General features: G+C 35.6%; 4 protein-coding genes and 1 pseudogene across 4 annotated transcripts; 1 reads left to right on the forward strand and 4 right to left on the reverse strand.

Moving 5' to 3' along the window:
• The first annotated feature begins 5,069 nt into the window (after positions 1–5,069).
• Positions 5,070–6,253, forward strand: LOC147542364 (uncharacterized). Its single transcript, XM_086637828.1, has one exon. It carries the CDS (start codon positions 5,315–5,317, stop codon positions 6,065–6,067), a length of 753 nt encoding a protein of 250 aa, XP_086493954.1. The 5' UTR covers positions 5,070–5,314; the 3' UTR covers positions 6,068–6,253.
• Positions 6,254–8,526: 2,273 nt separating this feature from the next.
• On the reverse strand, positions 8,527–9,490 carry LOC147542365 (uncharacterized). The gene has a single exon (XM_086673348.1). It carries the CDS (start codon positions 9,488–9,490, stop codon positions 8,585–8,587), a length of 906 nt encoding a protein of 301 aa, XP_086529474.1. The 3' UTR covers positions 8,527–8,584.
• Positions 9,491–10,002: 512 nt separating this feature from the next.
• LOC147542366 (uncharacterized) lies at positions 10,003–11,142 on the reverse strand. Its single transcript, XM_086673347.1, has one exon. It carries the CDS (start codon positions 11,140–11,142, stop codon positions 10,156–10,158), a length of 987 nt encoding a protein of 328 aa, XP_086529473.1. The 3' UTR covers positions 10,003–10,155.
• Positions 11,143–11,785: 643 nt separating this feature from the next.
• LOC147542367 (putative magnesium transporter NIPA8) lies at positions 11,786–18,837 on the reverse strand. The gene is made up of 15 exons (XM_086673346.1): positions 18,130–18,837; positions 16,380–16,758; positions 15,683–16,024; positions 14,844–14,931; positions 14,674–14,735; positions 14,408–14,493; positions 14,253–14,326; positions 13,844–13,946; positions 13,621–13,749; positions 13,409–13,508; positions 13,170–13,289; positions 12,993–13,083; positions 12,839–12,908; positions 12,389–12,488; positions 11,786–12,307 (listed from the first exon to the last, which is right to left on the reverse strand). Exons 3-15 carry the CDS (start codon positions 15,773–15,775, stop codon positions 12,092–12,094), a joined length of 1,332 nt encoding a protein of 443 aa, XP_086529472.1. The 5' UTR covers positions 15,776–16,024; positions 16,380–16,758; positions 18,130–18,837; the 3' UTR covers positions 11,786–12,091.
• A 2,037-nt stretch (positions 18,838–20,874) lies between these two features.
• Positions 20,875–21,916, reverse strand: LOC147542368 (uncharacterized; annotated as a pseudogene).
• Between the last annotated feature and the right edge of the window lie 169 nt (positions 21,917–22,085).

Genomic DNA, 22,085 nt, shown 5'->3' on the forward strand with positions numbered 1-22,085 from the left:
GTTTTTTTTTTGAAAAAAAGATTGAAAGTGGATCTTGTAAGAAGCTAATGAAGTACCCTTTCTATTGAGTTTGTCTCCTCAATACTAATTGGTAATTGAGTTTACCTCCCTCAATAATTGGTAATTGAGCTTACCGCCTTCAATTTTCTACTTTCGTTAAAAATACTAAGACAATGTTTGACGTGTGGAAAAATAATATAACTACTAAAAATATTAGTGTTTGTAATACGTTGCTTTAGTGTTAGGATTAGTCAAGGATATAATTCTTAAAGACATATTTTGACTATGGATTATTTAATTTACGATTTTAATACCCTTAAGTCAAACATAACCCTAGTTTTTTTGCCAAAAATAGTTTCACAAAATAACAAAAAAATATAGTTTCACAAAATAACAAAAGGGTATTTTAGTCTTTTTATGTTCTTTTATCGGAATAATAACTATGAAATGTTTTGTAGTATTTTATTTTACTTATTTTCGCTATTATTTTGACCTATTTAAAACAAAAAATGTATAGCTATTTACACCCTCGTTATATACGTATGTGAGTTTGTTTTGAACTTTGATGGGAGCTTAATCTGGGGGTTTGGAGATGGTGTAAGTGATTTTTAGTGTCACATCCAACTAACTCATTTCCTTATTAAATGATAGATATTTTGGGCCAAGTAAAGTTTTAAAACTTTAATCTATATCAAATTTAATTTAAAACGTTTTTCACAATATTAATTGGACACTCTAGGAATATTAGAGAGTTTTTTTTCCCTTTCATTGCTTACACTAGTTTACATTAAAAGCATTGATCACATCAATGTAATGTAGTAGGAGTTTACTTTATCTTGAAAGTTATAATAGCCGCCATTATTATAGTGATACAATGGTTTTTCTCATGAAATCTGAAAGATCGTGAAGAACTTTGGAACTTTAATTTATTAAAATAAAATAGATTACAGTTTGTCTCACATCGGTAGCGAGAGTTTTCGGAGACTGAGATATAGATGTATGCTCAAGCTTAGTAAATGCCGAGGGTTTTTTGGGAGCTCGTGGAGCCTTCGCTAATAACAAAACTCCATACCTGTGTGAGGTGGTTAAAACGGGGACATCATTGACAACTGCTAAAACTTGGGGTGTCATAAGTCAACACTTGGTCGCCCAAGTGATTCATAGTGTTCTTTAAAAAAACGGTTCACAGTGTTGACATAACTCTAAAACCCTGGAAGTCCCAGGTTCGATTCCTAGAAGAAATGAAATCTATGGTTCTTGTATTTGGGTTATTAAAGGCATAAATAAGAGTATAAATTTGTCGGACTTTAGACTTTATGTTGTTGGACTTTAGACCCTTAATTACTAGTTTAACTTAGGCGGTTATCGTGTTTATGATTTTTTTTTTCTGTTGAGGATGTTTATGATATCTTTTTTTTTCTGTTGAAAGGAGGATGTTTATGATATCTTGATGATGTATCAATGCCTTCTAATGACTAACGTAGATCGTAGTCGATTTCTCAAAAAAAGAAAGACAATAACTCATAAAATATAAATATATATATATATATATATATATATATATATATATATATATATATCCGCAACAACTTTTAAAAAATTCGTGGAATTCGAACCCCTTTCGATAGAATTTAACTATTGAATTACAATAATATGTAGCAATTTGATATGATATGTGCATGATTAATAGTATGCATTTTGATCATTGAATTGACTCAAATAAGACAGACAAAATCAAACAAACGTATTGAAACTAGTGGGAGTTGGGAGACACAATAGTGGATTGATGTATCCTCTGCCCCCCACCTTTTTATTTTTTCCATTGCTTAGCCTATAAGAAATTGGAAGAAGACAATATGATCATGAAATTCCAAAAGAAAGAAACAACAAAAAAACGAGGACAATAGCTCTAAAAGTCAAATTTTGGTGAATACAAGAAAAAAGAAGACCAAAAGAAGATTTGATAAAAATTTGCCAAAATACAAGTTTAGTTTGCCATTACCCTTGTGATATTCCTAATTTTGTTGCTCTCACATACCTTTTGCTAATAACATAGTCTAGCATCTATAGAAACTCGAATTAGGAAGAAACTAGAGGCAATGCCCTTGAATGGGTATGATCTTGATCAATGATCATCATAGAATTATAGTATTATATTTCTTGTTCTTATTTGGGATCTAATTCGTACATTAGCAGTTGATTGTTCCATTGATTGCTAGGTAGGCATCTACTTCCTACCCAAATTATGGAAGTACATATTTTTCTTGACCTACTCAATAATGATTGAATTCGTCCTTGTATTGTATAGCTAGCTAAGTGGTGACAAAACCCACCAATTAATTGAATACAAACTTGGTCAATTAGATTGGCACCATTTAAGTTAGTGACTAGAGCCTAATAATGCTAATACCTCCCCTAGGTCAAGGCCCAAAGTCGGGGCTAGACTAATCATTCAGTACTCTCTATGTATGCAGAACTAATAATATTTCAATCTCTAATGTTCAAACGACCCGAAATAATATTAGTAATAAAAAGAAATTCATAAATGTCCAACTCACAACCTTTATATGATACAAGAATGTGGCCTCTTTCTAATTCTCTCTCAAATAATTAGCACGAGTCCACAGGGGTTGGTGTACTTTGGGCAAATAATGAAGTCCAAAGAAGAAAGTGGAAAAGGAAAATATCATTACTTTCATGTGACGGAAATAGAGAAGCTTAAAGAAAGCAAAAGTTGTGTCTTCCGTTGAAGCCTCGCCTCTTCACAAGTTAAGTTTGCACCACTTCCTTCGTCTCTCTACTTTGTTATCGTGTGGACTAATCAATTATTATAAAATATGAGTGAATGGTCCAAACCTTTCAAAGTCCGGACACGTACTTTCCTTTTTCGTACTTGTAATGCTTTTTAACAACGCCCCCAATCACACCTTCTTTTTCTAAATAATGCACCCATTAAATATTTGATTCAAAAAAGAAAGTTACCAACTAGCACAAAGCAACCATTCATTCATTCTTGTTAAAGTTTATTTGTTCCCACTATTTGAATGAAATTTAGTGGATCAATGATGTTATATGATTTGGGTTAACTTGTCGTCTTATTGGGTAATGGCTAATTTGATCTATTAATGGCCGATGTGTTCCACTAGCATGACATTTGTTGGTTAAAACTCGATAAATATGATACTCCTTAAAACTTTTGGAGTCACTAAAAAAAATGCAAGTTATTGCCACCGTGAATAGGTCATGTCGACCACAAAAAACGTTTGTAGTGCGTCAACTTTATAACAGACGCGGTAAAACTGGTGACGCCATTATGCCGTCGGCAATAAACTTCTGCTGACAGTAAGGTTAATAAACTTTTGCCGGAAAAATCTTTGTTGCTGCTAATAACTCTTTATTGCCAACGGAATCGAACGTTCAAAAAATAGATGATACTATAGTTGTTTTTTGTTGAACAAATAGATGATAGTTGTTAATGATTGGTAAGATGAAGAATTAATCTAAAAGGTACAACCTTAATGTAAAATTACTCCAAAGTGAACAAAAGTTCTAAGTCAGATTCGTCTAAGTTCTAATTAAAGTCAAGTTGAGGCCTAAGAATGTCACATTGCAGAGAACAAAAGATAAAATTTATCACCACATTCATGTGTTAATGTTAGATTGCTAGATTTTTGTTTGGTACGACGACATTTCTAGTCTACACATCCACTATTATGCATAAGTGTCAAATTTTGTCAAACAAGTAAAAATAGTACATCACATTCCAGTAAGTAAACAACCATGGATTTTGTACTCCGTAAAATGCATAATCCTGTGACGTTATATAATATACTAATGAGAAACATATAACACCCAACGGAGTTTACGTATCAAATCAAAGCAAATATTTTTGTTCACACGGCCACGATTAATTTTTACCAGTCCAAACCTGACTTTTTTAACCTACCCTTTAGTAAAAAAAAAACAAAATTGGCATTTTGGCCAACCACAAACAGATCAAATAGAGTACCAATATGGATCTTATCTAACAACACCTACCATTTCGTTTTAAAACCATAATGGCAGCTGGCATTTGGTAGTATGTTAGAAACTCACCATGCAGCTAGCAAGCAGTCTCTTGCAACAACAAAAAAAAACCCTAACAAGCAGTCTCATATATGCAAAAACCTCCCTTGCTAAGAAAAGCATTTTCATGGTTGGACTCAACCCGCTCACTCATTCAAACTTCAAAGCCCCAATAGCTACCCACCTTTTTCTTCTCTCTTTTTTCTTCCCCCTGATTTTCAGTTATCTTTCTAGTCATTTATCATTTTCAAAAAAAATAGAAAAGAACATAATTTTCCTTAGTTTAATCCAATTTGGAATATAATTATTCACCTTAATCTTGTATTCTTGTAAGAAAAACAAGAAATTCAATGGAATACCCAATTTTAAACTTTTCTTTTTAGTTAAGAAGTTATATTTTTTTTAAAAGATCCAAATTTTGTGTTTTTTGTGTTAAAAACTCAAATATATATTTTTTTTGGTTAAAAACGCAAAATTTTTTGCAAAGAAAGGTGTTGCAAGGCGTTGGTAAGATGTGCAAGACGCTCCAAAACTGTTGTAAAGCGATTGCAAAGTTGTTGCAAGGCGCTCCAAAGTTGTCGTAAGGCGTTGTAAAGCTATCGCAAGGCGTTGCAAAACTTTCGCAAAGTGTTGCAAATAAAAAAAACTCAAGAAAGCTGAAGACTAAAAAAAATTGACAGGTACTTTTTAACCAAATGTCAAATTTTGTAGGGAGTTTTGATCAAATTTCCTTAAGAAAAATGCTTATGTCGACAGAAATCTTATGGGATTGTCGTGATTCGTGCTTTCGATGATTTTGATCCAATAAACAACGAATCACAACAAGTCACATAGAATTTTTGGTCAGAATCTGTCTAGTTTTCTTGTTCTCTAACATTACTCATCATTTGATCATTTTTCAAGAAAAGAAAACTAATAAAATATAAAAATGTAAATTTTTTTTTTTGAATGAAAACAGGTGGAGAGGAGCGGTAGTTGGGGCCATTTGAAAATGTAGTGATGGAGGGGTTCCACCCCATTTCCCTACTCCATCTTAAGCTTTTTTTTCTTTATCTGTTTTTTCTTCATCCTTCTCTCTACTCTCTAGCTATAAATTCTAACCATTTCACATCTTAAACCCTCTCATAATTAAAGTTTTCTCTTCCTACTGCGAGGTTTACATTACCTCGCAGGAATTCAAATTAGAAGAAAACCCAACTTCTATATAAAGCACTACTTTCACAATTATATTCCAACTTTCTCGATCGTCATGGAGGTACAACAACAGCAACAACAACAACAACAACAACAACAACAACAACAACAACAACAATCTACAACAAATACGATTATACACAAGAAGAAACGATGGAACTTTTTAAGGATAATTTATTTTATGTTGAGAAGGGGTTTTATGTCAAAGAGGAAACTAATTATAGATATGAATTTGATGATGAAAAGAGGGAAGCTCATTAGGAAGACATTAGGAAATCTAATGTTCCACCACCACCAGCATCAAAATGAGTCTACTAGTAGAAATATTAGTACTAATATTGGTGGTTTTCGTTCTCAGGATTACGAATTCTCATGTGGTAATAGCCCAAATCCTGTTTTTTTCCACATCTCTTCGAAACGGAAACATAATTACTTCCCCTGTATCAACCCTCCCCAAGAAGAAGAAGAAGAACAAGAAATGGATGAATCAAGAGCAGTAGTTGTGGTACCTAAAATTGGTTACTCACCAGAATACTCGTACAACTTTACGTTTAGTACACCGGATCTTGCTCCCGGAGACAAATTTAGCCCAGCTATACTCTCCCCATTTTCAATAAGGGTGTCTAACTACTCGTCCGACGACGAGGAAGGAAGTAGTGGTGGTGGTGGTGGGATAAGAGAGATTGATGGAGATGCTGAAGAATTTATAAGAAGGTTTTATGAACAGCTAAAGTTGCAAAGTCGTACTCAATTATTGCAGTATCAAGAGACTCAATTTCAAGAAATGCTTGCTAGGGGAACTCGTTAGACATCGATAGATAGATGGATCGATCGACTTTCTAATTATAATAATTGTTGTTTTCATCATTACAATAATGTTTGTGAAATTGTTATGGCTGATTTTTGTAGATCCATGGGTTTATCATATTGTGGTCACACTTATTGATTGGTTTTAAGCTATTGATCTTGTTTAGTGCTTTCTTTCACAATAAAACTTGGAGTAATGTTTGAATTTAGTTTTTGAAACGTTAAGTTGAGGGGGCAAAGTGAAAATGGGACATCAAAGTGAGCTGTCCATCATAGATAGAGGGCTTCGTTGGGATTTGTTGGAGTATAAAAGTGGACGGGTGGGTGTGGGTGGATGATGATTTGGCTGTCAAATGATATTTGATTGCAGTCGTGAACTAGTTTTTCCTTTCAAAGTTAGGTTCTAGTTTTGCTTTTCTTTTCTTTTTTATAAGTACTCACAATGGGTTTTAAGCTTTTCAGACCCACCACTCATAAAACCCCCTCTCACCTTCCACCAATCCCTTAACTCATTTCGATATCATTGTTGATAATGTTTTCATATTTGGATTGTTGGATCTTTATACTATTCACTATATATCTATATAATAAAACAGAAGGGAAAACGATGACGGGGATAAACATCCTTTTTTAATAAAGTATATTGTTTAGAAGCCCTTCTCAAAATTTAAAATATAGTCTTTCGTAGAAATAAAGTTACCTATTTAAAAAACAATAATCTTTTCCTTCTTAGAAATGAAAGTATCAATTTAAGAAAAAAAGAAACAAAATAAATTTCAAGGGTTAAAAAAAGAAATTAAAATCTCTCTCTCTCAATAAAATAATAACTAATTTAAGAGAAAATAAACTAAAAAATAATAACTAATAAAAATCTCTCTCTCTCGATAAAATAATAATTAATTAAAATCTCTCTCTCAAGTGCCCGTGCCCTAGGGTACGAGATATACCCTAGTATATATATATATATATATATATATATATATATATATATATATATCAATTTTGTTTTTGAAACCCGAATATGGATTTGAAGCGAAGTTCATTCTATTTCCCTCACCACTTCTCTTCGTCATGAAAATTTTAATGACAGGAAATCGTGTCTTCTCTCTATAAACCATTGTGTCTTTTCTTTTGGCAAATACAACGGGTGTTTATTACAATACATTTTCTTCTCTTTGGCTTTTGTGTTAGTTACACGGTTGCCCATCTTTTATCACTTTGTCTTGTTATTGTTGTAGGTCAAGACTTTGGGGAATAAAGAAAAATCTTTGAGACATAAAGAATAAGTCAATAAACATGGATTTAGAAGGTATATTCTTCATTTAATCTAAAAATTAGATTAATTAAACATTGCTCTCTAATCTTCATCTTCTCTCTCTCTCAATATCTCAATATCTCTCTCTTCCGATGTCTCCCATCATCTTTGTTGTGTTCGCTCTCCCACTATCTATTTCGCTCTCACTGACTATCTCTTTGTCAGTCTCACTTTAGATCTCTCTCTCTTTTATTAGAGATAGCTCTGATCTCTTTCGTTGTAGACATATCTCTTTGTAGATTAATTTCTCTTTCTCTTTCTCTCTCTCGCAGTCTTTATCTCTCTCTGCAGTCTCTATCTTTCCCTCTCTCTCTTGCGGTTTTTTCTATGGAGATCACAAAGTTCGTGGCCACGAAATGTTTTATGGTCAAAAAATGTTTTGTGCCACGAAATGGTCGGGGTCACAAAACATTTTGTGGCCACAAAATCCTCGGAGGGCAATAGAGAAACAATAGAGAGAAACAATGAGAGATCAAGAGACATAGATGGTGAGAGCAAAAGAGAGATGGTGAGAGGGAGAGAGAGAGAGCATCTCCAATGTAAAACTTAATCTTAGAAATTCGGAGTGCCACATAGAATTTTTTAAGTTTTTCTTAAAAATCATCTCCAATGCAGAAAACTCAACTAAGATCTCAAAGATGATGTGTCAAGAGTAAAGTAGAGATATCTCAATTCTAAAATAACTAATTTTTTTTTTTTTTTACAAAAATAACCATGTCACATAAGTAAAATAAAAAATTTAGAGTTTTGCATGGGAGACATACAAGAATTGAGGATTTCTTTTTTCGCACGTAGGAGTGAGAATCTCAATTGGAACTCGACATATAGAATAGAGATTTTTTTGAGTTTTGCATTGCAATTGCTCTAACAGTGAGTGAGAGAGGAAAAGAGAAGAGAGAGAAGAGATGGGAATGATGGTGGTGGAAAGTTGTGATTGTGAAGGTGATAGAGAAGATGAAGATTAAGGGGGTAATGTTTAATCAAGTTAATTTTTGAGTTAAAGAATAATACGCCCTAAAAAATGTACAGAAAAAACACGAAATTCATGGAGAATTTATTCTCCTGAGATTAGTCTTTAAGCCCCAAAATTTCAACGAAAAAAAAAAAGAAAGCATAACAAAATAGGAAAGGACGGGCACCAACACTTCCTAATTCAAATGTTTTCATTTATATAACTGACCGTTTGTATAATTGTATAGTTTTTTAGTATTTGTACACGACATAGTTATTAGTATGTTGCTCCCTGCCCGTATTCCATATGGATGATCCGTAACCCGCAGAAGGTACTTCTATTGTTGGATATGGAGTATGACCCCTAACCACCGGCCCAACACCATACCCATATCCATCCGGATAAACCGGGTCCTGTGGCATATGATGACCCCTATTATCCAGTGGTGGAGCTAAGTGATAGAACACCTCAGGTGGAGGTGGCTGATTATGATGATGAAGATGGTGGTAGATATCTGGCGAAGGAGAATAAACTGGCGGGGGACAATAAATAGGTGGTGGAGGTTCACTAATATCAATCTTAGGATATAAATTTGAGGACGATGGTCGTGGTGGGAGTGGTGGTGGATAAGCTGCTGCTGGTGGGAATTGAGTAGCAAATTTAGTCTGCAGACCACCAGCAGCAGTAATGACTAGCACCTTGTAAGAGAAATTGAGGACACCGTCGCGTTTTCCGTCTGGACTTTTAACCTGATAACTAACAAACCTAGTTACTCCTCCTCCATTGAATTCTTCTTCTTGGGTTACTAATTCCTTCATGTGTACATACACATTTCCAATTGTATTGTCTCCAAGAACGGGGAGGCCTTCAGAAAGCAGATCGAATTCAAGAAACAGATTATCCTTCTTAATAGTAGTGGAATTCCAAATCTGTTTGAGATCAAAATGCATATCGTGATTCCATTCAGGATCTCCATTACCTTCCCAGTCAATCGGTGTATACTGTAATTGATATCGCTGCTTTATACCCTCTTCTTCTTCATTCACGATGGATACCTTTGCGTAGACACTAAGGTTCTGGAAGAAATTGAAGGTACTACTCAGACCATTACAGGACATTACTCTCAGGCTCAGCTCAATCGACCTTGCTGCTTCCATTTCTCTACCAATCTCTCTCTATCTCTCTTAGTCTCTTGAGTCTTCACACACTTCTTCTATTGACTTATGCAAGTAAAAGTCGCCAAACTGACTAACTAAGTCTTGATGCTTTAGACCCACCACCACAAAACCCCCTCTCACCTTCCACCTATCCCTTAACTCATTTCAATATCATTGTTGATAATGTTTTCATTATTTCGATCGTTGGATCTTGATATCGTCTTGATCCTTGATGTATTATTAATATATATATATATATATATATCAATTCCGATTTTGGAAACTGAATATGGGATTCGTAGCCTAGTTCATTCGGTTTCACTCACCACTTCTCTTCCGTCACGAAATATTCAATTATTGGAAGTTGTAGCCTAGTTCATTCCGCTACACGGTTGCCCATCTTTTATCACTTTGTCTTATTATTATTGTATTGTATTGTATTATATGTTCTCTTACTTTCTCCTCCTCTATTTTATAATACCAAGAAAGCATAACAAAATAGGGAAAATAACTTCCTAATTCAAATGTTTTCATTTTATATAATTGTATAGTTTTATAGTCTAAATATTCCAAAACACTAGGACATGCAAAAAAAATATCCATCACCGATAAAAATGAAACCAACAACACAAGTAGATAGATAGTTTATGCGTACCAAACATTCATCAGTATCTGTACCTGAAACTCCAATCACCACCACTACCACCACCACCAGATATATCTCGTTGTTGCTCGCCGCCTGTATTCCACATGGATGGTCCATAATGGGTGGGAGGTACTTGTGCTGCTGGACATGGAAAATGACCCCTAACCACCGGCCCAACTCCGTACTCATATGGACCGGGATAAACCGGCTCCTGTGGCATATGATACCCCATATTACCCAGTGGTGGTGGTGGAGCTGCGTGACAGAACACCTCCGGTGGCGGAGGCGGATTATGATGATGATGATGATACTGATGCTGATGATGAAGATGGTGAATTTCTGGTGGCGGGGGATAATAAATAGGTGGTGGAGGTTCATGAATATCAATCTTAGGATATAAATTTGAGGAAGCTGGTGGTGGATAAGCTACTGGGAGATCATCATCGTTGGTGTTGTTGTTGTTGTTGTTATTGATGGGCGGGATTTCAGTACCAATTTTAGTCCAAAGACCACCAGCAGCAGCAGCAATGAACAGCACCTTGTAAGAGAAATTGAGGACACCATTGGGTTTTCCATCCGGACACTTAACCTGATAACTAACAAACCTAGTTGCTCCTGTTCCTCCATTGAATCCTTCTTCTTGGATTAGTAATTCCTTCAATGGTACAGATACAGTTCCAACAGTCTTATCTCCAAGAATGGGGAGACCTTCAGAAAGCAGATCGAATTCAAGAAACAGATTATCCAAAGTAGTAGTAGTAGTAATGGAATTCCAGATCTGTTTAAGATCAAAATGCATATCGTGTTTCCATTCAGGATCTCCATTACCTTCTCGGTCAATTGGGGTTTTCTGTAATTGAAATCGTTGTTTTTTCCCCTCTTCTTCTTCTTCATTCACGATGGATACCTTAACGTAGACTCGGAGGTTCTGGAAGAAATTGAAGGCACTGCTGCTCAAACCACTACATGACATTACTCTCACCTCAATCGACCTTGCTTCTTCCATTACTATTACCTCTCTCTCTCTCTACCAATCTTTCTCTCTCTCGAGTCTTGAAACACTTCTATGACTTGTGCAAGTAAAAGTCGCCAAACTGACTAAATTAAGTCATCATGTCTTTTTTTGGGATGACCGGTTCAACACCTACACGTTTGCCCGTTCCTCATTACCAAAAATGTCTCATATTGAAACAAACATGTCTTTCTATCCTCCTATATAATAAGTTATAAATTCTTCACTTTCAACAAAAAAAAAAAAAGTTATAAATTCTTCTTAAACTTAACTGTCCTTGTTCTTTCCTCTTGTGTGCAGAGTGTTCATCCTTCATGGAAGGTTGTATGTGTTTTGCAAGGAAAACAGAGAACAATAATTGTCCTATTAGGAAAGGTGGGAAATTAAGCATGACAACTATCTAAGTTACAGGAGATGATTGATATATCAAGAGTACTAGGACTTCATAAGAATTTGATGCAGTTATACTTGGCTGGTCGGAGATACAGGATTGAAGGGAGAGAGAGAGAGATAGAGGGGAAAGGCGAAATAGGAGGAAGAAGAGAGAGAATAGAAAGAGGGAGAGAAGAGTCTCTCTCTCATACACACACCTGGTCACCGTTATATAATACTTAAGAACTTTACCCAACATAAACTCTTGGAGGGAAAAACCTCGAAGCTGTACTTTTAATTACTGAGGTTTGTTTTTCATTCTACTTCATCAAGAATAAAAATCACAACTTCTCCTTAATCAAATATTACAGCAAATATAAAATAATTGAAAAAAGACAAAAAGTATGATACATTGAAATAAAATTACAGAGACTGCAACAATTACTGCAACCAGAAAAAAAAATTATAAGAAATCTAAACAATCATGATACAAGATTATAGAAGAAAAAAAATACTCCTTTTTTCGTTTGAGGGATCAAATCGTGATGTGTTTCTATATACTAGTAGCTCTTTAGTCATGGTTCTGGGAGAGCATAGAAGTTGTTTCCAGCATCTCCGCATCACCATCATCCAATGACCAACCAGAATTTCTTAATGAGAACAACTTTGACCTGCTAAACCCGCTTCCTCTAAATCCAGTCATCCTCGATGACACCATTGGCATTACAAACACTGATGATGCTCCGATACTGTTGTCTCCTAAACCTAACGACAACGTGCATGCAGTCTGCAAAAATGAATAAAACTTCAGTGATTTTATATCCTCCCCAATACCTTGAACAATTAAGTTTTGAATTTTTCGTATTACCTTTGCTTTGATTACTATAGCTGAAACCTTCTTCATTATTGCTTGTGCAAACGGTCTCAGTTCATCAGTATCTGTCTCTTCACATGGCATCTTGACCACCCTGTACGAGATACAAATTCGCAACTTAGGAACAACAAAAAGGCAAATATAGCTATGGAAAGCTAAGGTAATTCTAAGATAATTGGCAGTATTAAGAAAACAGCTACTGTTTTTCAATTTCTAACTGTCTATCCTATCATTGACGTCTAAAATTTTCATTTAGTTTATATCAATTGGTTTCCTTTTCACTTTTCAGAACCTCCTAATCAAAGCTTTCCTGTTACACCCTAGAATTATATTTTGAGAAGAAACAAAAGTGAAGGTCCAAGCTTTCCTTAGGTTAGGATTCATATTTTGTTCTTGAAAAATTAAATTTGAAACGACCATGGTATGTCACGGATTTTACTTTACCTCTCTGAATTGTTGATAATGTTCTGAGATGTTGTGGACATCGAAGAAGAAGAATCTTTACCTTCACCACCTGAAAATTTTCAGTTAATTAAATTATAAAGTTTATAGTTATGTGACCTTACAGGCCAAATGAACTTGAATCTAATGGAGTTACCTTTTGGTTCATCAGGTGCCAACAAAGAAATGCCAACAAACACAGATGTCATTCCCAGTATGAACATTGTTGTCCTTAAAGCATCAAATACCTATTTTAACATCTAAATATAAGCTTCTAGAAAGGTTTAACGAGTATAGAGAATCACAGGTTGGATATGCATAATTGCCTGCTAACCTGATACTCCTGGAAATAAACAAATCCTGTACAAATGGAAAAGAAGGTCCAAGCAATCTGAAACATTGGAACAATTAGGATTGCATCGAACAATGCCAATCCCTCATTGAGTCTTGCCATCTGTTAAAGAACGAGAAATATCGACATCATAAATTTAGATCAGTATTTTCCCCAAATTTTGAGCATTAGTACTCATTTAAGGCATGCAAATTACGTTAAAACAGAAGAGTAATAATTACCCAAAATCCAGCTGTACTAAGAAATAAAAGAAGCATAGAGTATGTGAACCAGCTATGAAATTGATAATCGCTGGACATGGTCAGTCTTAATAGGTTAGACCTGTAGAAATGAAGAAGGAAAGAGACTATCACTAAAACAAGAAAAGTGAAGAAATATCATAACTTAATTTGGAGAAAGTCATAGCTAGTTTAACATGGAGCACACAACTTACAGAGATTTTGCAAACAAAACCGAGCATGATCCTATAGCACCAGAAACTATGGCATATGAGAAAGGTAACACCGTGTGCCAATAGGAGTTAAGTTCATGGCCAGGAGTGGAAAGCAATAGTTCCCCTTTCCTGCATTAACGAAACATATCAACTAGCTGAAAAACCTGATCACTATCTTTAATGTAAAGATACATCTTGATGAAGAGAAACAGTAACTTGTTACCTATAAATTGAATGATGAAAAATGACAACCAAGATCAAGATAATGCAGTAAAGAAGAAAGACAATGTTGCTGTACTTCTCTGCTAACTGTTCTGTTGTGTAAACTGCATAAACGACAGAAAACAAATAAACATCTGGCCCTTGACTGAACTTCTACATGTGGTGCATAGGCAGAGGGATCATCTAGACGTTACATTCTTGAAAGAGAAACATATGGAGAAAAACAATATGAATGGGCTGCTAATGACCATTCAACATAATCATTTACTACATATAGAAGCTCCGCCAAAGTTGATACATGAAAATAGCCGGTTTTTCGTTGTGCTAAGGAGGTTTCTTAGACATCCTCTAGTTTCAACACTATCTACAGGAGTGACATGCAAACCTCACAAAAAATTGGAAGTAATTACCAGGTGACTGGTGGTTGCCAAAAGCAACAAGGAATATGTTTCCAAGAACAATAAAGGCTGTGGCAACCAGTACCCTGCAAGAAACAAAACAAACGGTGAATAAATTGAATATAAATACAGGAGAAATGCTGATTGAGATTCAGGTCATAACATACTTGACAGTCACCATCTTTTTCAAAACAAAGTATGCAAATGCAATATTTGATACAAACTGTACAGATCCCAGCGCAGCAAGAAGCGACTGCCAAAATTGAAAGAGAATTTGTGAAACACAGTCCAGATTAAATGTCTGGTTACTTTGAAATCTACGGAACGCGACGGATTAAGATGTTTTGTAACAATAGAATAGAAAAATGTAAAATCGAATCATAGTTTCACGATGGTTCTGAGATCAAAAGCAAATAACAGGTCTGAATATTACCTGAGCAGCATATCCAAAGGAAATGAAGTTAAGACAATTTCCGAGAGCAAAAAACAAGATACCTGCATAACAAGGTTCCGAAACTTAGTACATCTTGTTTGAAAATTTAACAAGCTATGACAACAATATGAAATTACATCATGAATCGATCACAAATAGACAGTAATTACCAACTCTCCAAGTATGAAAGTGGATTATTGGCTTCAAACTGAGTTTGCCATTTGACCCATCATTCTCAAGGATAGAAAGTCTTTCTCTCTGCAAGACATCAAATTAAAAAAATAAAAAACTGGCAACCTACACAACTAGATGGAGATGAGCTAGGTTAGTGAACCCGTTACTCAAAATTTCCTAGATTTTCCCAGCAAAAAGGGAAATTTACTGTGACTAATCAATTAAAAATAAGGGTCGTAATTTTAAAATTACATACACGAATCACTTTTTTAGAATTGCAAAAATCATAGGAAACTGTAATTATTGTTAATTTTTTTAGAATTTCAATAATCACAGAAAACACTTTGTGCCATCCAAGTAAGAATATATTTATGTGCATTACAGTTTAGCTTAGATTCATTACATTTATATGCTATACTTTCTCTACATTAACGATTCAAGCCATGAACTTTCAGCAATAGTTTTTCTTGTGCAAATGTCCCTACTCACACACTATTGCCCGACGGGCCGATGTACATTATGCGGATTGAATAGCACCACTAAAGCAAAACACTTCATATTCAATTATATTTTCTCTACATTAACGATTCAAGCCATGAAATTTCAGCAATAGTTTTTCTTGCGACACACTACTGCCCGAGGTGTACATTATGCGGATTGAATAACACCACTAAAGCAAAACACTTGATATTCAATTATATAAACATGTAAAAGTATTGGCATGTGGTACTAGATCTGCTAATAAAACTGGAAGCCGAACAATTGAATCATGAGTGGGAGACAATGTAGCAACAATAAGAAATGAAACAAAAGAGAGATGATATTATCAAAATACCTCATTGTGTCCCAATTTTAAGAGGTTAGTCCCAAAGTTTATCGCAATGCTACCAAAGAGGTTGATGAAGGCTCCAATAACCCACTCCCCCATATGTTATAAAATGTGGAAAATAACTCTTAACTCTTACTTGTAACTGATTGTTGTTTCCTATCGAACTCACTCGTATTTACATAACACCAAAATAATGACAAAATCATCAGAATTCCAACCGTTTCTCTTCGATCCATTAGAGCTTCTTCATGTACACAATTTTTTCTTACTCCCCAACAAACTTGGATTAGTAAAGTTGCTTCCACAGTTTTAGGTATAAAAACCTCGATTACTTATCAATGACACAGCCTGAAAAAAATTCAACAAAATTAAAATAAATTTGAAGTTGATAAACATCACAAACATGAATAAATAGCTAAGAATTCATTAACGAATGAATCGGAGATCGTTCAAATAAGAAAACCCAGATCTAGAGCGAAATCTGATAAACAATAGAAGAGTAAGAAAATGAAATGAGGATCTAGTATTTGTACGATGGTATTGTTTGTGGAAAGGAAAAAAGAGTAGATATCAAAATTTTCAGATCGAGTGCCGGATTTAATGACGATCGTATAGACAAATCGAGGATATAAAGAATAAATAATAGGAGCTCGTTAGTTCCCGATATAAGCAAATTTAGTTGGAGAAAATAAAAATTAATTACCTTGAGTTTTGTTCTGTGTAGGAGAAAATGGAAGGTGCCGGCGAACGGGCGAAGGTTCAGATAGGACACAGAGGCACAACCGGTGAAAGCTTCCCGTGAGAAAATGAAAAAGGTGACCTAGTTTTTTTTTCCGGTGTGGATGAAGAAGAAGAGAGAAAGTAACTTGAAGAATAGAGAGAGAGAGAGAGAGAGAGAGAGAGTCTCTGTTTGTGTCTTTGTGGGAGGGAGGGGGGCATTGACGCTTTGGTTAGTGATTGAAGGAAAGAAGGGTGAATCCAACCAACAATAACCGCGCGAGAGAGAGGGCCGGGTGGGTGGGTGGGAGGTTGCTTCTCTCAACGCTTTTCCCAACTCCCCCTGCGTGCCCCGTTTGGTTCCGCTAAAAAAACAAAAAAAAAAAACAAAAAAAAAAAAAAAAAAAAAAAAAAAAAAAAGCTAAAAGCTAGCTTTTAACATATTTCAAACGCTTACTAAAAATTTTTAACATATTTCAAACGCTTACTAAAAATTTTACGCGTTTTGTTTAAAAAAGCACTAGCTTATTTTAAGCTAGAAAAACTCATTTTCTCCAAAAAACAGAAGTCACAATTTTGTGGCTTTTGGTTGCTTATTAAGAGTTGGCTATGAAAATATAATAAAATATTTATCTTTTTTGCTACCGTTAATAAACATCCACCACCATCACAACCACCCCACCACCTCAACCACCACAATCACTCCACCACCTTTGACCATCACCCCACCACCTCTGCCACTATTCTACTACCATCACCAACACTTCACCACTTCCATACCACCTCTGGCGTAACTCTATCACCACCACTCCACCATTTCGCCGCAACTCCACCACCACCACAACTAGTTTACAACCATCAAATTCTTTTACAACCACTCCACCACCTTCGCCACCACTCTACTACCATCACCTACGCCTTCACCACCCACCCACCCCCCCCCCCCCCCCACCCCCCACCCCCGCAACTCCACGACCTCCAACGTAACTTCACCTTTGGTGCAACTCCATCCACCACCATTCTAGTTTCGCCCCAACTCCACCACCACAACCACTGCACCACCATCGCCACAAATCGACCACTCCACTACCACACTATACCACCTCCACCACCACACTATTCCACCTCCACAAACACCATTTCACTACCGTTTACCCCTAACCACCAACGCCCCCTCCATTCTACCACCACCATCACTACCATAACTCTGCCACCATTAAGCACCACCATAACACGTCCACCACCATTGAGCACCATCACCACTACATAAGGATCAAATTTTGATCTTTAAGTGTTTATGAAAAATTAAAAAATTTCTATTATTTTATTTTAGTTTTTAATATTTATATATTTCTTTATTAATATAATGATATAAGCATATTGTTTAATAACTACAATACGAATGATATATATTTATATATAATGATATAAGCATATTTTTTTATTAATATAATGATACAAGCATATTGTTTAATAAAATTTCTATTATTTTATTTTAGTTTTTAATATTTATATATTTTTTTATTAATATAATGATATAAGCATATTGTTTAATAACTACAATACGAAGATTAAGTTTTTTTTACCAAATGTCACATCCTAGCTTTTTAAGATATAAAAAAAAAATTATGTAGCTTACCAAACGACTCAGACATTCTCAACAAAAAAAAACGACTCAGACAGATTTTTAACTCTTCTATTTATGGACTTATAAAAAAGCTCTTTTATTTATGGACTTTTAGGTTATTTTCTTTTTAGCCTAGGGATTTAACACCATTCTTTTTTGGCCTTCTAGTTATCATAAATTCAAAAATATTTTTTTTTATCACGATCAATTTAAATAGTTTGATCTTCTCATTTCCCGTAGTACTTTTCCTCTCAAATTAATCCTCGTTTGTCCCTTCTCTCTACTCGGATGTTTGAGAAGCAACCTTCATGACAATTTATCTTCTTCTTGTTCTTCTCTTCGTTTTTTCTCTCTCCCTAATCTATTTGTCTCTCCATTTCCTTTTGTAGGCAATAGTTACTTGGTGCTTCTAGTGATCCATTAGCAGCACGAAGTCGTTGTTGTTAGTGGTTGATAGCAGCATAGCTTCTACTAATGAAACTTCAACAACAACGATTTATTACTGGTAATGAAGAAACGATAATCGTTGGTGCAGATATGGGAGATCTTCTTTCAGATGGAGGAAGAAGGGTTGTCGGTCGCAGATGATCGCTTCTGAAACTTCGGAGAAGTTAGAACACAAATGAGGGTTAATTCTTAGAGGAAGGGTACTATAGAAAATGAAAAATTCAATTGTTAAAATTGACAGACAGTTTAAAAATATATACTTTTGAATTTTTGAAAATGAAGGAGTCAAAAAGAAAGTTGTCATAAACTATGGGTCGAAAAAGAAATACCCTTTTTTTATCTGTCTAGTGTCTCTCCCTACCCTTTCTGTGCTGTAAAAGTTAAGAGGAGAAGCCCTTTTCAATGGTTTGAACCCCACTCTTGTGGTGCAAAATGCCACTTTTCCGTTTTAAACAGTTTTCACTTCCTACTACTAGTACTATTTTATTCACCCAATTGCTTGACATTACAAAAGGCTCAAACTCAAAACTATTTTTTTTTGTTGAGGATGCTCAAAACTATTTGATCTTTGTTAATTACTTACTCCTTCCCCATCCCAAAATATTTCTCTCTCTTGAATGGCCAAACTTAAGACTTGAAAAGTCCATAAACATGAGAATCAACCAGGTCAATTTTCTTTCAACAAAAAAAAAAAAAAAAGCAAACTAGGTCAATTTTTCTTAGATGGGGAGTAATACTCAAGTCTCAACATCACCTACCTATGCTCAAACATCTCTGATCTACTAACTACTACTAATAACCTAGGCACCACGATTGTTGAAATTGCTTTTGTTTATTTCTAGAGGTCAACAAGGACATGTTTGGATGTCCTAATGATATTATATACTTGACAAGGCAATCAGGCAGGCAGCTACTTGAATAGCAAAGTGTTTAAGAAGTTTTCGTCGTGGCCGATCCAAACTCCATATCTCAAAACGACAAAATATATATAATACTTGAGTACAAGACTGAAACTTCCGACCTCATCCTCCCTAACAATATGGAGATATAACATAACACAAAACAAGGACATTTCTCAAAGAAGATCCAGTGCCGGTCTTTCTTGACTAATGGGCTTCCCAATGTGGTCACGAAATTCTTGTTTGCGAGCCTATATATTCTCAGTACATCCAAAAATGTGCTTACTGCTTCGATATATTACGAAAAAATATCACAATGAAGCTTTTGAGGAAACTTTGGGGGTCTACTGAATTTGATCTATCTGTTCTTTGCATCATCATCTTCCTCTATACAACTGTCTGTTCTATCTGCATCAAAGCTGCACAAAACATCTGGATTAAGAATGGGTTTAAGCCTTTTTATGATACACAATCAACAAATAACTACCAATTCCACCCAAAAAAAACTTCTATTACATGAAAAATGTCCTAGTTTTAATTGTATGAATACACCATAGATAGAAGAAGCAGATCAAAACAGGATGACGAGAGTCTACTTTCACAATTATAGATTGCTATAATAACTCTATGCATCCTCTTATTACGATGATACAAGCATGCTATGCTGCTTTTCTGTTAAATTGTGTTATTCAAGGTCCGCCTAGTAACTTCGCCGCAGTGGGTTCCCCCAACAAAAGGGACTTCCACTATACGGCCGCCCACTATCTTCTACATTGCAAGATGGCGGACGATTGGAAGGATATGGAACTCTGTATAAGTTTTGTTCAAGGTCCAAAGGAGTATGCACACCTCATTCAGTGGAAGCACTATGCACGGGCTTTTGACCAAACTACCAACGAAAAGAAAGGCAAAGACGGCTGGGTAGCCCCTCCCACATTCCACTGTCTGGGCATTGTGGAAGCTAGAAACACTTGCATTTTCAAGAACTGCCACCTAAACTTTGACACTTAGATCCAATCCCTGAAAACTACCATTTTCTGTATGAGTAGGGAACTAGAGTAGAGGCGAAGCAATTACACTTTCATGATTTTGTTTGCTCTTGGGATGCCATCTTATCTTAGTTTCGTTACTATTTCCTAGTTCTTTTCGAACTCGAGCTCTGCTTTAGTTTGTATTTTCCCTTTGAATTTGAATACATGTGTTCATTCAACGTACGGAACTGAAGCACCAACATGCAATTGCGTACTATACTATGTTGGTGGTACTGAGACATCATTCCTAATAACAATGCATAAAATCATCCTAGTGCTGAAGAAACAACTGAAGCATGAACAAACTCCACTTAAATTACCACCACTTGTCATTGTCGTATGAAAATGCATATTAATGCAGCAATTAGTCATATTCCTTGAACACTATTCCTTGCTAGCCAACATCTGACAAGAAAAATAAAAGTTGAATCTTCAAACAACAATCATAAAAGAAAGGAACCAGAAAAAACGCACCGAAATTCAAGCTTGGGTTCCATCCATGGACTTCATCTGCACATGATTAGAGACACCAACTTGGAACTAAGCCTTCTAATTCCTAAAGTTTTCGCAACCACAGCATAAACAACCATCACAATTACCACCACAAACAAAACATGAATGACAAAAACAAAATCAAGAATAGCAACAGCTCTCAATCTAGACTCTTCCAAATCACATTTCGTCGATCCTTCAACTCCACTAACAACATCCAACAACCTATGACATCCTTCGGGAATAAACCCTTCAACATAAAGGGTTAATCCAGTTTGAAGAGCCCAAAGACCTTGTAAACAAAAAGAAGCAGCTAATCCAATATCAGCTACAAACAATTTAGGTTGACAAGCTAGAATTAAACAGAGGATTGAAGATAAGGCAGAAACTCGGGCAGACACAGAATCACATTTGGCTTGAAGATCAGAGAACTGAACAGAAGCAAAAGAAGAAGAAACAGAGAATTGAAGGAAGAAAATGGCGGAAGCAGTGGCGAAAAAGAGGTCAGAGGGGAGAGGTGGAAGAGAAGTAATTTCAGAGAGGAGAAGAAAGAGAGAGAGGACGAGGAAGAGGAAAAGAACAGAAGCTGATTGGAGAGAGGAGAAACGATGAACAGGGGTTGATCCTTTAAGGAGAGGGTCAGAATAAGTGGAAGTTAGGGTTTGATGAATAAAAGCAATGAGGAGGAAGAAGATGAGGAGGTAGAGTTGAAGGTATTTGAGAGGAGGAGAAGAAGAGGAAGAGAGAGGGAATGGGTGGAAGGGTTTGACAGTGTATTCTCTTGGTGATTTAAGGTTGTTTCTTGTTGTGCAAATGAGATGGTATAGACCTAGAGAGAGAAGGACTGAGGATGATAAAATGTTTGAGATCAAAGCTGCCATTTTTAGAGAGAGAGAGAAAGAAATCACAAACAACATAAGTGGGGGCTCTCTCTCTCTCTCTGGTATACCCCTCAAAATAGATCAAAATTCCATGGAAGAATATTTGGTGCTTCTTCAATCACAACCGTTTGTTAGTTAAGCATCCAGTGAAAGAGTAACTACCACAAGGAAAGCCAACAACCCCTTTCAAACAAAAAAAGCCAACCCCTTTCAAACAAAAAAAGCCAACAACCCTTGGTTGGAGTGGCAAGAGGTTTAATCTTCCACCAATCAAGGGGTCAAGGGTTCCAGGCACGCTGACAATTAAAAAAGGAA

This window comes from Eschscholzia californica, unplaced genomic scaffold (genome assembly GCF_041429995.1).
Source record: "Eschscholzia californica isolate CP2 unplaced genomic scaffold, dmEscCali1.0.p SCAF_4, whole genome shotgun sequence".
Classification (NCBI taxonomy): domain Eukaryota; kingdom Viridiplantae; phylum Streptophyta; class Magnoliopsida; order Ranunculales; family Papaveraceae; genus Eschscholzia; species Eschscholzia californica.